The sequence below is a fragment of the Rutidosis leptorrhynchoides genome, chromosome 8 (assembly GCF_046630445.1).
Source record: "Rutidosis leptorrhynchoides isolate AG116_Rl617_1_P2 chromosome 8, CSIRO_AGI_Rlap_v1, whole genome shotgun sequence".
Taxonomy (NCBI): Eukaryota; Viridiplantae; Streptophyta; class Magnoliopsida; order Asterales; family Asteraceae; genus Rutidosis; species Rutidosis leptorrhynchoides.
In genome coordinates this window covers 121000067-121018780 of record NC_092340.1, presented here as the reverse complement: position 1 = coordinate 121018780, position 18714 = coordinate 121000067, and the positions used below count along the sequence as shown (strand labels likewise).

At 36.7% G+C, this 18714-nt stretch overlaps 1 protein-coding gene across 1 annotated transcript; it reads right to left on the bottom strand.

Annotated features, from left to right (window-relative positions):
* Positions 1-11089: 11089 nt before the first annotated feature.
* LOC139863788 (uncharacterized) lies at positions 11090-11779 on the bottom strand. Its single transcript, XM_071852394.1, has one exon. It carries the CDS (start codon positions 11777-11779, stop codon positions 11090-11092), a length of 690 nt encoding a protein of 229 aa, XP_071708495.1.
* Positions 11780-18714: the final 6935 nt, after the last annotated feature.

Sequence of the window (18714 nt, the reverse complement as noted above, 5' to 3'; positions counted from 1 at the left end):
TTTATATCTTGTACGGGATTTTTTATTTTTTCCAAATGATTTTTTGCATTGCATTCTTGGGAAACGCAATGTAGTTTATTTAAATGTTAATCTTTGATTAGACATTTCTGCAGGCGCTATAATTTATGTCTTCTACAAAATTACACAACTACCCCTAGCGCATCCTTAATTCGCCTCTTAACATTCCGGGGTAGTTTGGTCTTTTTACTTTTGAGACTGATGATTTTGCAGAGTGATTGGACGGTTTCGCTGCAGGGTTTAATTACTTTGATTTAAACTTGCATATCTCCTTTTTTCAACTTAATTTCTTCTCCTTTCTTCAACCGGCTTTCTTTCGATATCAGGTATACATCTTTCGCCTTCTTTCATCTTTTTCTTTTCTTGTTTCTGAATGGCGAAACAAGGGCTTCGATCCACTTTTTCATCCGTTACTTTTGACTAGTGTACTCAATTGATAGAAACCCTAGGTTTATATGCCGGTGATGTTATTTCTCCGGAATCTAATAAAATGATCCTTCAACCCCCAACCGGTTTCATTGGTTTTTATTATCATATTTTCACTGAATGCAACCTTAGGATTCCTGTTTCTCATTTTTATCTTGATGTCGTAAGTCATTTTTAAGTGCATCTTTCAATCTTCCATCCTCTAGCAACCAAGAAGGTCATAGCCTTCGAGGTTATGTGCAGGGCATACGGTGGTCAACCGTCGGTTGACTTATTTCGTTGCTTTTTTAATCTTTGTGATGCTGGGAATTGGTTAACTGTTGGGAAATGTCGAAAGATGGGTGGTAAACTTTCTGATACTCCTATATGTTTTTCTTCTCTGTGTTCTGAAATCCGAGTGTGGAAGAACAAATTTGTCTTTATGAAGAAAGTTTTTTTTCTTTCCTGCTGATTATCCCTCTCTCTTTGACCTCAAGAATCAAGAAATCCCCAAGGAATATAGGAATCATGTGCCTGAGAGTGCGAAAGACCTTCCACTTTTCAGTAGAATCTGTCGTCATCCGATCGTTGCTTCAACCTTTCCTAATTCTATTATTTTTAAGCTTGGCATGGCTCCATCATGGGAGAAAGGAACACAAAATCCAGTATTCTTGTTTGGGGATAAGGGTAGGTTGAATTTGGTTTTAAGAAATGTTCTAAAGAACTTTGGTGTGAAGGAAATGACAATTGCTGCTCGTACTGTCACAACTATTGTAAAGGATGTTGGTTCTCCTTCTGTTTCGGGTAATACAGAAATTCAAAGCAAGCTTAAGTCAGCTACTGCTTCGTCAGCTTTTCCCTAGGATCAGGGTAAAGACCAAGTTGCCTCAGGTCATCAAACTGTTGATGTGGATGCCTTACTTGATTCTCCTCCTAATAAGAGAATTCAGTTTAGGGCTTCTAAGCGATTAAAGGTTTCTAAAATGAAGAGAGAAGCTGATCAATCCCCTCCCTCCAAGAAAACCAAGTTGTCATTTGATGATGGCAATGACTATGGTTACTGTGAAGCTTCAGATGAAAATACTATTTCTGGTATTCTTTCCTTTCTTTTCTTCTGCCTTTCGTATGCTTATTATTTATGTTTTTGATACTTTGTAATTAATGCAAACTTTCTTTATTGTAGAGCCTTTGCTTATTATCCCTTATGCTGCCACTTGTCATGCAAACTTTCTTGTATCTGACGAGCTTGAGGCTGCTTTTGCCGACCCCCAAAGGTTCATGGAGGAGTGTGCTATCCAAAACTACAAAGCTGCAGTGATGCATCACCTTTTACTCTCTCGTTACGAGAAGTCCAGGGATGACATTATGTCAATAGAGACTGAAGCCCATGGTTTGAAACAGGTTAACTCATATAATGCTGAGCTTATCAAGTAGCTATAATGTCAAATCTTGATGGCCCCCTCTTTGGAGGAAGATATGAAATCAGCCAGGGATGAAATTACAAAGCTGTAGACACAGGAAAGACAGGGCAGGGAAAAATTGGCAGAGATGAGTGTGGAATTGGAAGCTGAGAGGAGAAGGAATGAGATCTTTAAATTTGATTGTAAACGAGTGATTACAGAGGTGATTCCCTATGTTTGTAAGCAACAGGTGGACAGCAAGGAGCTAAGCGACTATCTTGCTGGCATAGTGTTTGTATCAAGGCCACACGTGTGACGCCCCGTACAAAATCATCGTGTACGGATCATCAACAACAGGATCATTACAAGGTCAAACACTATATGCTGTTTGAAAATAAGTTTGCATTCATAAAAAGGGGTAACGTCTTTACCGACGTTAAATGTTTTACAAACGCTAGTGTGCTTCTACGAATAGAAAGCAACAACATAAGTACGAGACTCAAAGGTTATTACAATTTCATTGTTCAAAAGTAACATAGTTCGTGAATGCAAAGTAAAAGTTTCATGCAGAGACATCTCTAAAGAAAAGCAGCGGGAGTCTACACAGCAAGTCTAACAGCGAGACTAATACAGCGGAAGCATCAAACGTCTAAGCACCTGAGAAATAACATGCTTAAAATGTCAACATGAATGTTGGTGAGCTATAGTTTAATTGTAACAGTAATGTAAGGTAGGCCATGAGATTTCGTAATTCAAAATAGTATGAAAAGTATATGCTTATTCGTGGGCACTTGGTAACTAACTTAACGTATCATCACCCCCTAAAAGTACACTTGGCGATTGCGCAAGTCTACGAAGTATTAAACACCCTTTAAATGCTAGCGTGACTAGCCCGAGTGGGGATGTCAAACCCTATGGATCCATATCTAAGATTCGCGTTCACCGGTTCAAAAACCAATGACTAAACGTTACCGAGCTAAGGGGAAAGTTTATGCCGTTATATAACCCACACATATATAAAGTTTAAGTACTCGTGCCTAGTAAGTAAAACATAAAAAGTGCATGTATTCTCAGTCCCAAAAATAGTTGTAGAAAAAGGGAGCTATAACTCACAGTGAAAGTGCGGTAAAAGTCGATACGAGGTAAGTAAGCAAGTAAGTCGGTCCGAATGGTCGTCAACCTAAGTTAAAAGTTACTAAGTTAGTAAATCATCCCAACGGGTTTAAAAATACGTAATTTAAGTCTTAAGTGTCATCATCATCAACATCATATGTAAAAAGTAAAGTAAGTTTTCAATCAAGAATAGAGATCAAAACAAAGGCTGAATTCGTTCAGCTGTTACGACCTCTATACAAACTGAAATGACGTGAGACCAGTGGCCATGGCTTCGTATATGAGTCCTCTAATCACTGACCAATTTTTAGAACCAAATTCATCTTCATTTGACCATGGCGACGGTTTAAGTGCGAGTAGGTTAGAAATTTTAGCACAACTTTACAAGGGCGTAGTGACTTTCGGAAGGCTATAAATCCTAAACCGTATATCGGATTTAGGCGAGGCCTAAATGAAAAGTCATATAATCGAACCGAACTAACTGAAAATAAACTTTCCAGTAGCCCGGAGAGTCTGATCAGAACCTGAAAAACAGAAAGTAAGTGCTCCGGTGGGATTCTTGGTGGTTGATGCTCATCACGGTTCTCATCCTTGACGCTTGTAGCTTCAAGTCTACAACTCGTTGATGTGTTTGCATCACCTTGACCAAGGTTTAACCATCAACACACAAGAGTCAAGACTAAGAATTAAAACACAACTCATGTGAGAGTTTGAGCAAGGTGATGAACCAAAGTTATATCAATCTTCTTAGTTTCAACACAAATATAAGTCTTATTACGCTACAACTTTGAATCAAACGAAATAATCAAGACTTTAAGCTAGAGAGCTTAGATCTTAACTAGATATTAAAGATCTTAGACTAAAAAGTCTGGATCCCATGTTCTTGGTGAAACCCTAAGTCAAAACACTTAGACTTTCAACTTTACACAACCATAAGTTATGAAACTTCGATTTTGTAAAGTAAAGTGAACACAAATAAATGAATTCTTGTTTTAACAAGTTAGATGACCATAAGTTATGTATCTTAGATCAATCTTACATGTGTGAAAGTTATAAACTAGTAAGCTTAAACTTTCTTGTTCTTGAACTTTCAAAGTTAGACTTGACAAGATTTATGAGATCAAAGTTAACAAGTAATCTTTGACCAAGTAACTCAAACAAATCGAATTCCATAAACAAAAATAATAGATTTAAAGTTAAAAGTAAACAAGTTCAAGTAAGGATCCTTTATATAAAAAGATATCAAGTTACAAACTTGAATCTTCATGAAATGAACTTTAAAGTTCCAATATAAATATTATAGTATAAGGTAATCAATACGAAAACAACACAATGCACGTTAACTAAGCATGGCAACTAGTTGCAGATAGCATAACAACCAACAGGTAATAACTTAAACAGAACATCGTATAATAATTAAACAACATTAAGTTCCATTCATTAATAAGAAAGTTACATACATCTCCATAAGGTTCGTACAATACATGCATAAAACATGAAACTACTAACGGAATTACATAATGAAGTCTAATACAACAGCCCTATGGTGATGGTGGGTAAATGATGTTCATCAAGTGGGTCATCTGGTCCTCGAGCTCAGTTACCCGAGCACGGAGGGTGTGCACTTCCCTCGTCAGCTCCTCGATGGTGGGAGATGCTGGTGGGGCAGGTGGCGCGGATGGTGCAGATGGTGTAAGTGGAGCGGTGGTGCAGATGGTGCAGTGCCAGAAGTAGAAGGCGCATAACGAGCGGCCTTACACACGAATGGATCAGCAGGATATGGCACAACCCGCTAACGGGCGGTAACCCTAACCAACTGTCCACGTGCGTCCACGAACGGTCTACCTCTGTTAACCCCTGGAATAACAGTACCATCGAAATGACACCGCTTCTTCGGCGGGGTAGAGGGCGGCTGCATGGGCTCCTCCTCGAAATCATCCTCGGAATCCTCCTCGGAATCCCCCTCGCTGGTGTCATCGGATGATGAATCGTCTGAATCATCTGAAGGTGGATCTGCCCGGCCGGTGGTCATAAGTCGATATCTGCCAGGTGGGATCGGAACGACACGTCCATCAGCAAGGTGTCCAGCCCAATGTCCATGCTCATCACGGAAAGGACCGTCTCCATTTCCCCCAGGAATCACAGTACCACCGGAATGGTGATGTGGCCCCGAGAGTCTAGGGCTGGGTGGAGCTAGAATCTCCGCGGGATCCTCGTCTCCGTCTGAGACATCCATCAGGTCAAGCACGAGTCACTAGAAGGAGAATCACCAGAGTTATCGGAGGGTAGCGGTGATGGGATATTTGAGTCAGCAACAATGGTAGGCAATGCAGCGGACGAATCTGAGTCACTCTCCAAGTCAACGATAATGGGCGGTATGTCAGACATCTGAACAAGGAAAAATAACTTTTTCCATGTCAGTAAGACATATAGCAAGCACGTAATTAGGCACTACAGCATCCTAACAGTACATAGCATGGAAATATTAACAAAATCCTACAAAAGTATCATGCAATCAAAAGCAAATAGTAGCATGCAGTAGCGAGAATAAGCGGTAGCATACAGCAAGTACTCATAGTAGTAAAGGTAAGCAGTAGCATGCAGTAAGTTCATCAGAAACAGGTAAACAAGAAAGTTGTAGATTAGTCCTATTAGTGAATCCTACTCGATCTGGTCAAGACTCACTAATGCAACCTAATTCCCTACAACCAATGCTCTGATACCAAATGTGACGCCCCGTACAAAACTATTGTATACGGATCATCAACAACAGGATCATTAAAAGGTCAAACACTATATGCTGTTTGTAAATAAGTTTACATTCATAAAAAGGGGTAACGTCTTTACCGACGTCAAATGTTTTACAAACGCTAGTGTGCTTCTACGAATAGAAAGCAACAAAATAAGTACGAGACTCAAAGGTCATTACAATTTCATTGTTCAAAAGTAACATAGTTCGTGAATGCAAAGTAAAAGTTTTATGCAGAGACATCTCAAAACAAAAGCAACGGGAGTCTACACAGCAAGTCTAACAGCGAGACTAATACGGCGGAAGCATCAAACGTCTAAGCACCTGAGAAATAACATGCTTAAAATGTCAACACGAATGTTGGTGAGCTATAGTTTAATTGTAACAGTAATGTAAGGTAGGCCACGAGATTTTGTAATTCAAAACAGTATGAAAAGTATATGCTTATCTGTGGGCACTTGGTAACTAACTTAACGTATCATCACCCCCTAAAAGTACACTTGGAGAGTGCGTAAGTGTACGAAGTATTAAATACCCGTTAAATGCTAGCGCGACTAGTCCGAGTGGGGATGTCAAACCCTATGGATCCATATCTAAGATTCGCGTTCACCGGTTCAAAAACAAATGACTAAACGTTACCGAGCTAAGGGGAAAGTTTATGCCTTTATATAACCCACACATATATAAAGTTTAAGTACTCGTGCCTAGTAAGTAAAACATAAAAAGCGCATGTATTCTCAGTCCCAAAAATAGTTGTAGTAAAAAGGGAGCTATAACTCACAGTGAAAGTGCGGTAAAAGTCGATACGAGGTAAGTAAGCAAGTAAGTCGGTCCGAATGGTCGTCAACCTAAGTTAAAAGTTACTAAGTCAGTAAATCGTCCCAACGGGTTTAAAATATGTAACTTAAGTCTTAAGTATCATCATCATCAACATCATATGTAAAAAGTAAAGTAAGCTTTCAATCAAGAATAGAGATCAAAACAAAGTCTGATCTTGTTCAGCTGCTACGACCTCTATACAAACTGAAATGATGTGAGACCAGTGGCCATGGCTCCGTATATGAGTCCTCTAACCGCTGACCAATTTTCAGAACCAAAATCGTATTCGTTTGACCGTGGCGACGGTTTAAGTGCGAGTATGTCAGAAATTTCAGCACAACGTTACAAGGGCGTAGTGACTTTCGGAAGGCTATAAATCCTAAACCGTATATCGGATTTAGGCAAGGCCTAAACGAAAAGTCATCTACTCGAACCAAAATAACTGAAAATCAACTTTACAGTAGCCAGAGAGTCTGATCAGACACTGAAAAATAGAAAGTAAGTGCTCCGGTGGGATTCTTGGTGCTTGATGCTCATCACGGTTCTCATCCTTGATGCTTGTAGCTTCAAGTGTACAACTTGTTGATGTGTTTGCATCACTTTGACCAAGGTTTAACCATCAACACACAAGAGTCAAGATTAATAATTAAAACACAACTCATGTGAGAGTTTGAGCAAGGTGATGAACCAAAGTTACATCAATCTTCTTAGTTTCAACACAAATACAAGTCTTATTACGCTACAACTTTGAATCAAACTAAATAATCCAGACTTTAAGCTAGAGAGCTTAGATCTTAACTAGATGTTAAAGATCTTAGACTAAAAAGTCTAGATCTCATGTTCTTGGTGAAACCCTAAGTCAAAACACTTAGACTTTCAACTTTACACAACCATAAGTTTTGAAACTTAGATTTTGTAAAGTAAAGTGAACAAAAATAAATGAATTCTTGTTTTAACAAGTTAGATGACCATAAGTTATGTATCTTAGATCAATCTTACATGTGTGAAAGTTATAAACTAGTAAGCTTAAACTTTCTTGTTCTTAAACTTTCAAAGTTAGACTTTGGTTACAAGATTTATGAGATCAAAGTTAACAAGTAATCTTTGACCAAGTAACTCAAACAAATCAAATTCCATAAACAAAAATAATAGATTTAAAGTTAAAAGTAAACAAGTTCAAGTAAGGATCCTTTATATAAAAAGATATCAAGTTACAAACTTGAATCTTCATGAAATGAACTTTAAAGTTCCAATACTTGAACATAAAGAGGATCTTAAATTATTTAATCCTTAAATTTGTTACAAGTTTCATGTAGAATCAAAAGCTACAAAGCTTTGATCCTTATTCTTGCTTCTTTATCATAAAAGTGATCAAAGGTTGCAAGATAACATGAGGATTGAAGTTATAAAAACCAAAATCCAAAAATAAAGAATGATGATGATGTGCTACGGTTTTGAAGAAGAAAAAGGAAAGAAAAAGAGTTAAAAACCTTCAAGTTCTTCAAGAAAAGTTGAGAGAAAAGTAGAGAGAAATTTGAGAGAATAAGAGTGTGTGTTTTTGAAATGAAAATGAGTGAGTTAAAATGAAATGGTGGTGTTGGGTGGTGCCTTATAGGCCGACGGTTGCAAGGGTGGGGTGGGGGGACCATTTGCTTGCTATTGGATGGTAGTACATGGTGGTGGTTGTACATGTTGGGTGGCATGGCATTAAGGTATTAAAACATGTAAGGAAATGGTACACTAGCATGCTTAATCTTGTCTAATCTACTAATAGACTTTATCTTATACTTAATGGGCTAAATTAGTCCACTAACTAGTCCATTAAGTGAGCCCATTAAGTTAAGTAGGTTGGGCCTTTAACTAGGTCCATTAAGGTATTAGGTCCATTAAAACTAACTAGTAAGCATTAGTAACCACTAAGCATAATTAAAGAACCATAAAGCTAGGTATTTGTCATAAATAAATAACAATTATGTTTATGTAGTCATAATATTTCAATTATGACTAAAGTTTAACGTGTACCAAGTACGTAGCTTGTTTTAAACGGTAAATGACACTAACGGTCGTAAATGCATTCAAGGATCATGTTAAGCACTTAATATCACGTTGTAAGGCATTAATGAAAGTAGTTAACATATTTAATGACCCCAGAATATAATCTATCACAGTACGCACAAATACGCAGTTTCGTGAAAGAAATAAATATAATTAAAAGTCGAAAAAGTCGGGTCGTTACAACACGAGCGATGTTTGCTCCTTGAGGAGCTTGCAGCCAAAGGTACTCTCCAACTTTCAAATTTTGAGGAGTACACTGACCAAGATAGTACCTTAGTGGATGTGCCTGTGAGAAACTACTCAATGACTAATTTAACTATGTTGCCGTTGTTGCTGCTCATCATGATGCAAAGCATGTGGAGCTGGTTAAACTTGTTGCTGATGGTAATCAGTCCCAACCCTAACTCTTCAATCCTTTGATAACTGTGGCTCTTTTTTGATGTCCTAATGTTCTGTTTGTGGTGCTGGTCGTAGTGCCAGTGACTTGAACAACTTTAAGTTTTTTATGGCCTGTTGTGCCTTTTGAACAATTATGTAATTTGCGGCCTACGTGCCTGTTTGGACATGTAATTTGTGGCTTATAAGCCTGTTGGACATGTGCTATTTGGCCTGTGTGCCCCTTGAACAATGTAGTTATGTTTATGGCTTATATGCCATTGTGTTGTGTAGTCTTTTGATTATTTCTGTCTTCCATGTATGTATTATGTCATATTGGATCATGTTATGGCACATGAAATAGCTAGTGCAGGGATTCTCTTATGCTGGCTATGTTACTCGCATAGTCCTTAAACGTGTGATAACTCACTCACAGTGTTATCATTTACCATTTGGGGAATACCCCTTTGATTTATCTTTTTGAATGAAAGCCTGTAAGCATTTTTTTCGTAGTGTATACTGTGATACCTCTTTGACTGAAGGAAACATATCACTTTGTTTTCTTACTTTATCAAGTTAGTATTTCCTTTATAGAATACAATGTGTATCATTAGTCCTTTTGTAAAATAGACTTTTTGTCATGCTTTTATAGTTTATACTTATTTGCAGGAAGCAACAATTAAGGTAATATGGCATCTCCTTTTATGAAATGCCTCTAGAGCATTAGTTTTCTTTTAGTAAAGGAAACTTTATATGATGCTCTTGCTTGCTTTCTAAATCTTAGAAAACGTTTATCCGGATTGTACCCTCATACTTGGGGCACGTTTTTTAGCATGCTTGCTTTCTATTATTCGGAAAGCGTGATTGTGTTTGTATTCTTTTATGAAATACTACGTAGCATTGGTTTTCTCCCTTCAGCGAATATTTACTTACGGATATATAATAATTAAAAGCAAATTATTATGTATAGGGTGCCTTAGTGTTTAATGACACAAGTCATTTTTACTTTGTTTGTGTCTATCTATGCTTTCTTGTTGCTATTATGGGCGTATAATTGTTTATTCGAGCCCAATCAAAACAACATGTGTAATCAAAATGAAGTAGTGGATATCATTTCGTTCAGTGTAAGAAGTGTATAGACTTCGACTACCTTTTACATTTTATCCCTTACAAAAAGAAAAGAAATGACAAGCTTAAAAGTAAAACCTTCGTAGGTTGGCTCCGTTCCATGTGCGAGGTATAGCTTTTCCGGAGGTGTCTTCCAATTTGTATAACCCGTTGCCGAAGGCTTCCGAGACTATGTATGGACCTTCCCAGTTGGCTCCTAATTTTCCCTCGTATTCTACTTTGCTGGTGGAATTGAGCCGTAGGACGTAATCTCCTACTTTGAAGGTTGTACGCTTCACCCTTTTGTTGTAATATTTCTAGATGGTTTTTTTGTAAAAAGCCTCTCGAATGAGAGCTGCTTCTCTTCTCTCTTCGACCAGGTCAAGTTTTAGACGAAGATATTCTTCGTTATCTTCTGTGTTTGTTGTTCAATTACTTAGCACTTAGATTTCTGCAGGAAGGACTGCTTCTGTTCCATAGGCCAAACTGAACGGCGTTTCTCCATTGCTTCTTTTTGGGGTTGTTCTGTATGCCCACATTACTAATGGTAATTCTTCAACCCAATCTTGATGGCATTTGCCTAGCCTTTTCTCGATTCCCTTAATGAGGTCTTTGTTGGTGACTTCCACCTGTCCATTCCCTTGAGGGTGGTACAAGGAGGTGAAGGTTTGCTTGATCTGCAGCCTCTCGCAGAACTTGGGGAATATTCCTTCAGCGAATTGCTTACCATTGTCTGAAATGATCTCTTGGGAAATCCCGAATCTGCACACTATGTGTTCCCATACGAACTTTTCGATGTGCCTTCCTATTTTTTCTTTAGTGGCTTGGCTTTGGCCCATTTGGTGAAGTAATCCATCGCTACTACTAAGAATAATACTCCTCCCGGGGCTTCTGTTAGTGGTCCCACGATATCGATCCCCCATTTGGCGAATGACCATGTTGAGAGTACAGATATGAGTTTTTGCTTGGGTTGTTTTGGGACTTTCGCATGAATTTGACACGACTCGCAGGTTTGTAAGGTAATGACCGTGTCTTGGTACATGGTCAGCTAGTAGTATCCTAGCCTCATGATTTTAGCTACGAAAGACCTTGGTCCTGCATGAAAACCGCACACTCCTTCGTGCATTTCTTGGATGATAATGGTTGCCTGGGATTGTCCCACACATCTTAACCATGGGGTGAGAAAATATTTTCGGTACAACTTGCCATCTTGAAGCTTATATGAAGGTGCCTTGATTCTGATTTTCCTTGCCTCCCCTTTATCTTCAAGTAATAGCCCATATGCCAGGTAGTCCTTTAGTGGTTTCATCCAAGTCTTGTCTTCGTCTAGATAGAGGTCATTAACCTCTTCAACTTCTATAGATCTTCGTTCTAAGGTTTTGACCAGGACTTCTTTCGCTAGGTGAGCGAAGGTCATGGAGGCAAGTTTGCTCAAGGCATCAGCTTTCTTGTTCTGACTCCTTCTGACATGTTCTATTTCAAAGCCTTTAAAATGTTCGATGAGCTCATTTTCTTTTGCCAAGTATTGTTGGATAGTGGGGTTTCTTGCTTCGAAAGTCCCTGTCACTTGATTAGCTATAAGTTGAGAATCGACGAATGCTTTGAGATGTTGTATGTTCAGTTCTCTTGTAAGCCTTAGCCCTGCAAACAGGGCTTCGTATTCAGCCTCATTATTTGTTGTACTGAACTCGAAGCGTAAAGCATAAGTGAATTCTTTTCCTTCGGGGCTTACTAACATGAGTCCTGCCCCAGAGCCATCAGAGCTTAAGGCTTCATCTATAAATAACTTTCATTCTTCATGCTCGATTGACAGAACGATGATTTGTGTAGAAGGCATTTTGTAACGACCCTACTTTTTCCGTTATCTTTTACCGTTAATTATTTAACGACCGTTAATTATTATTCGTGCCACGTCATTTCTATGACCTATATTATTATTTTTATAATAATATATTAATTATTATGTGTTATATGAATATTTATATTCATATTTTAAGTTGTACGTTTCTACGTGTCGTGGATTTCTATCCGGCGAATCTTTTCGTTTTTCAAACCAACGTTCAGACTTTTGGGATTTTTAAATCCAAATTATCTTAAATATGATATTTTGATGTCATATGATTATATATAGTGTTTATATATTTTATTCGTCGCGTATTTGTTATCTCTCCGAAAAATCAATCGCGTAGCGGTGTTTTCGCGTTTCGGGCTTCGTTCGGGCATTCGGGCCACAAGACTTCTTTCATTTATCAAGTTGGCCCACAAGTGGGGCCCACCCTTCATATTTCAGTCGAAGATATCAAAGGGGAGGGGGGTATTGTGCCATTTTTGAAAGATTAGATTACATGATCAAAAATTGGCTCATTTCTTTTCATTTTAACCTAATCATTTTTTTTCTCTTATCCTTCCTCCTCTCCTCTTTGATGCTGTCACCACGACCACATACAATCATCATCATCTTCATCAATTAATACTTGGATCAAGAAATCATTCACATATTCGGATTCTACGCGTTCTTCTCTACGCATCTACATCATTTGATTCTCGATTAGGGTATAAACCCTAACCCTAACTTTTTGATTTTTATCCAATATTACTGATTTTGATGTTTAATATGATAGTATAGTGCTTGTATGTTGTTGGATTATTGATTGTATGCATAGAATCACTCGTTATTGCATATTTTTGGTTTGATTGAATTGGGACAGCAGCTTTTTCATTCATTTCTGGTTGTGTAACTGACATAAAAGTGAAATTAAAGTATCTAAATGAGTTCCTCTCATCAAGACATTAATTTTAGACTCCGGATTCATGTCATTTCGATTCCCGGAACTCTAGATATGATTAAAATGGTGTTTTGTTAAGATTAAATTGTGAAAACGAATTGGTGCAGGTATGATCTGACTTTGTGATCATTTTTAGAGTCCTTAGGGTGTATTAGTGTGTTAGGATTGATTATGGGATGAACTTTCATGTTCGGGTCACCGAAATCCGAGCCACAGATCACCCGTTATGACTAAAACACGTTTTTGAGCGGATTGAAGATCCAAACTGATTAGTGGCTGTAAGTCACGACTTGTTTGCTGTTCTTGGGGTGTTCTTGAGCACACTAAGGTGTCGGATGAGTTGGTTAGGCGAAGATATATATAAGACTCGCCGAAAACTGATTCCCAGGGCTCAAGTTATGACCCGATGAACTTTTAATTAAAACTTATGGTTATTAATTATGACTTATGATAAAAATAATGACTTTCATTATTAATAAAATTACTTATGATATAAAAAGTAATTAATTTAATTTAAGACTTATGATATATATTTATTATATCATTTATTAATTACTTATGATTTAATTAAACATTTAATTAAACTTATGATTAATAATACTTTTATCATCAATGAAAAATACTTATGGTAGGTATTAAACTTATATTATGAGATTATTATAATAAGACTTATAATAAGGATTAATTAATTATTTAATTATTATAAGGCTTAGTTATTATTTAATTATAATTTAATTATTAAATACTTATGATTTAATAATTAAAATTAGAAACTTATGATATGATTAATAATTCATTATTAATTAGTGATACTTATGATATGACTTAAAATTTATTATTAATTAATAATACTTATATTATGATTAATATTTAATTAATTAATTAAATACTTATGTTATATTAATTATATCATTTAAACTTATGTTAACTTTAATAATTCATGTTAATTTAATTAAACTTATGTTATAACATAATTATACATATTTAACTTTAATTAAGATTATTATTACAACTTACACTTTAAAAACTAATGTTGACTATGTTTGACCAAGGTTGACTTTTGAGTTGACTTTGGGTTGACTTTAACTTTCAGTTGACTTTTGTTGACTTTCTAATTAAGGAAACTTTCCTAACTTATAAACTTTCCAAAAATAGCAACTTTCTAAATTTGGAAACTTTCCTAAAATAGAAACTTTCCTAAAATAGAAACTTTCCAAAAATAGAAACTTTCCAAAAACGGAAACCTGCTAAAAATAGAAACTTTCTAAAAATAGAAAGTGTGTGTCCGTACGCTGTTCCGATCAAATCGATGCATGTTAAGTGTTGTTCTATGTCTACTTGCAACATGTACAATAGCTATCATACTAAGACTTGACCTAAGTTAGTTATTTATATCGACCTGCTTTATTTATAGGTCGGCGTTGTGATCATTCCTGATCACTTTACTTCATTTGCTGTTCGCATATTGTGTGGTTACTTCGTTTGCTATTAAGGTGAGTTATAGTCCCATTTTTCTATTTTAAATCTTTTGGGATGAGAATACATGCAATTTATTTATATTTTGGACACAAGTGAAAGTTGGTTTAAATTATACATTGTGAGTTGAACAAAAATATTTCCTAGTCTAGTAACTGTAATCACTGGTTTCTACTGGTGAACGCGAATCCTACGGATAGATCTACCGGGTTTGACAACCCCATTTCGAGCTAGTCGTGCTAGCAATTTATAATCGGAATGTTTAGTACTTCGTAATTTGTTATAGATACACTTGTTCGGTGTATATTATTTATTGTGTTTGGCAAGGGTAAATAAATGGTTAAGTGGTTACCAGGTGGAATAATGGTTTATTATATGTTTTCTAGCATATAATTTTATGGTCCAAAAAGGAGTTTTTATGTTTTCAAACATAAATTTTTATGGTTTAAATTAAATATTGCGTGCAATATTAAACCTATAATTCACTCAACATTTTTGTTGACAGTTACTCGCATGTTTTATTCTCAGGTTAATGATTGATTGCTTCCGCTGTGCTTAGAGAGTCTGCATATTTATGATGGCAGCTTTTGTTAAATATTAACTTGCATTCTATTTTGATACATTAAATAGTGAGTGTTTGTTGACTTTGTTTTGGTAAACTTTTGGTTAAAGTACTTATGTATAGTTTTTCTAAACTTATACATTTTGGTAGATTTCCTTTATAGGAAATCATTTTCAAATAAAGAATGCAAGGTTGTTTTATTAAATTCATATAGAGTTTCGATCAAACTGTGGGACCAAGATAATGATAGTCGTTAAGTGTACTTTGACGGGTCGTTAAAGTTGGTATCAGAGCATTGGTTGTGGGGAATTAGGCTGCATTGATGTCGTTACCCGAGTCAATAGGGTGCATTAGTGAGTCTAGTCTACAGCCCGGCCTATAAAATATTATTATATGTGATTATTTGTATCGTATTGGTATGTATATTGTTATCATACATACATCTCTATTATGTTCTGAATCTGGGAGGAACTCTCATTCCGATTTAAACGTATTCTTCGACTCATGCGAACTTATCCTTATAAGAACACCTCGGGTAGTGAAACCGAGGGATGTCATTCTTGACTTCTGAAATTCTCGAAATTTCTATGTCATCTATTATGGTTATGTATATAACGTTTGAGTTATAAATGCTCGGCATTTCAATGTCAGCTATTATGTTTAGGTATATAACATTCTTGTTATATTACATGCCTTTGTGCCGTTGTGCCTATGTGCTTTGGTTTTTGAAACGGAAGACGTCATTCTTGACTTTTAGAGATTTTTGGTACTTCGAAGACATTTCTATGTCATCGTTACTCCTTTTCGTTACTTATGATGTTTTATCTCTTGTGCTATCCTTAGCACATTGTTTAAGAAATTGTTTTAGAGAAATTGTGTGGAAATCCGAGGTTGATCGCGTGTCCTGACTTCATGTAGTGCTATTGGAATGGAACTATAAATTAGTGAAATATAATGGCGTCAGGCCAACGTAATTATATTATGTTAATTCATAAAGAAGTCCCAATATTGTGACATGAGGAATAGAAAGCGAGTCAAAGAAAATTTTTACACTACTCATTTAGAAATTCCGATGTATTACATGGGTAGGGAAAATATTCATTATCTCATTTGTTGATATACGAGAAGCTCGTTTTAACCAGATTATCTATCTCATGCTCTATCCTTCATAACTCGCTTGTTAGCAACAGCTTCGCTCGGGAACAGTTTTGGCCCAAGGACTTCTATCCTGATAATAGTCAAAATAACATTTAACTCATTGGTTTTCATGACCTCGTAACATTAGTTGGTTAAATGTCACACGACGATTCAAGTCATTTACTCGATCTTTCACGATCTTACTTCAACTTGTAACCTCTGAAATACAGATACTCTGTTTATCATCGGGAGTTTTACACATTTGTTTAATTGGGTGGTTCTCACGGATTTATGGGTGAATAGAAGTAATGAAATATTTTATCATGTATACAATTTATAAAATCATATATGTACGTATGGATTCAAATGAATAAATTTACCCTTACCTATTTTGGCTAGTATACACTAAATCATACCTTCAAAATCATTTTAAAACCACTCATTTATTGAGCTGTTTAACTAAGTCAATTTGTTTTATATAAAATGGTACACGATGTACATACTTCTAAATTTACTAAGAACTTCGTTCCGTTTATATTGTCACGTCAAACATTTAAAGCTTTTTCAAAACTCCTTTGATTTATTTTATCAAATTTTCGCATTACTCTACAGAGTGTTTGGATCACAGTTCTTCTCATCCTCCGTTTAAGGATGAAACTTACCATTAAGTTCATTGATAGAAGCTCTTACACCACTTTGGATGCCGGTTTTATAAAATTTGTGCGAGAGTCTTCGCGTTCATAAAATTTTCCCTCTTATGGTTGGACATGGCCGAAACGCGGACCAAAAAATCAATTTTCTAGGGTACACTCGGTGGTCACCCTATTGTAGAAAAGGCGCTAGGTGGGTTTCTACCCCAACTGTTGTTATAGTAGGTATCATGGATATATATTACACTAGACCGTTTGAGGAGTTTCTACTCTCAATATTCGCTATCAACCGTAACACCCTCGTAAACATCAATCCTAGGATTCAATACCTTGAGGTGCACGAAATTATTTTTGGAGACTTATCTCAGCTAGAGGCGGCCATTCTTTTTAGTCCACGATTTACGTTTCCTTTCATCCGTATATAAGTTTTAGAATATGGATGAATCTTAGATTTCCTCGCTCATTGTACAAGGAAGTTCACTCTCGTTGAAATATCACACCTTTCGTACGTCTTCCTTTCGGAAATGTAATGAAAATTTACTTTGAAGTCCATGATCCTCGTTATCTCCCTTGAGAGAATTGCCTTATATATCTATACCACCGATGTGACTACTCTATATATTTCTTCCTTCATTGTTGCAACTATATTTCATTCGTCCCAGTTCGTCCCCTTGGGGAGCTCCTATTTTGTTTATTAAGAAGAAAGATGGTTCGTTCCGGATGTGCATTGATTATCGTGAATTGAACAAGCTTATGGTTAAGAATCGTTACCCTCTTCCGAGAATTGATGATCTGTTCGATCAACTTCAAGGTTCGTCCGTTTATTCTAAGATTGATCTTCGTTCCGGTTATCACCAACTGCGGGCTAAAGAAACTGATATTCCGAAAGCCGCTTTCCGTACCCGTTATGGTCACTATGAATTTCTTGTTATGTCGTTCGGATTAACCAACGCACCTGCTGTGTTCATGGATCTCATGAACCGTGTGTGTATACCCTATCTGGACAAATTCGTTATTGTTTTCATCGACGACATCCTTATTTATTCCAAGAGTGATGAAGAGCACGAGGAAAATTTGAAGTTAGTGCTTGATTTATTGAGAAAAGAAGAGTTGTACGCTAAGTTCTCTAAGTGTGCTTTCTGGTTAAGAGAAGTTTAATTCCTTGGACATATTGTTAGTAAACAGGAAATACTAGTTGATCCTGCCAAGATTGAGGCAATTGAAAAGTGGGGAATTCCGAAAACTCCTACTCAAATTCGCAAGTTTCTAGGATTAGCAGGCTATTATAGAAGGTTCATTCAAGATTTTTCACGAGTAGCGAAACCTCTAACTGCTTTAACGCATAAGGGGAAGAAGTACGAGTGGAAGAGTGAACAAGAGTCTGCTTTCCAAACTCTGAAGAAGAAGTTAACTTCTGCACCGATATTATCACTACCTGAGAGTAGTGATGATCTTGTTATCTATTGTGATGCTCCGTGTTAAGACTTTGGTTGTGTTTTGATGCAACGAAAGAAAGTCATTGTTTACACGTCACGTCAGTTGAAGATTTATGAACAGAATTATACAACCCATGATGTAGAATTCGGAGCTGTTGTGTTCGCACTCAAGAATTGGAGACATTACTTATATGGGGTCAAAAGTACTGTGTACACTGATCACAAAAGTCTTCAACATATCCTTGATCAGAAACAGTTGAATATGAGGCAACGAAGATGGATTGAGACGTTGAATGATTATGATTGTGAACTTTTATATCATCCGAGAAAGGCCAACGTTGTGGCCGATGCGTTAAGTCGTAAAGAAAGGGCTGAACCTTGCAGGTTTAGAGCCTGGAATATGACAATTCGAACAAACCTCGCAAGGTAGATTCTTGAGGCACAACAAGAAGCCTTGAAGGAGGAGAATTTTGTAACGGGAAGGTCCGAGGCTTGAGTAGACAGTTAGAGGTACAAACCGATGGTACTCGGTGTTTTACGGGACGCCTTTGGGTTCTAAAATTTGGTGATCTGCGACAACTTGTTTTAGATAAGGCTCATAAATGTAGGTACTCTATTCATCCTGG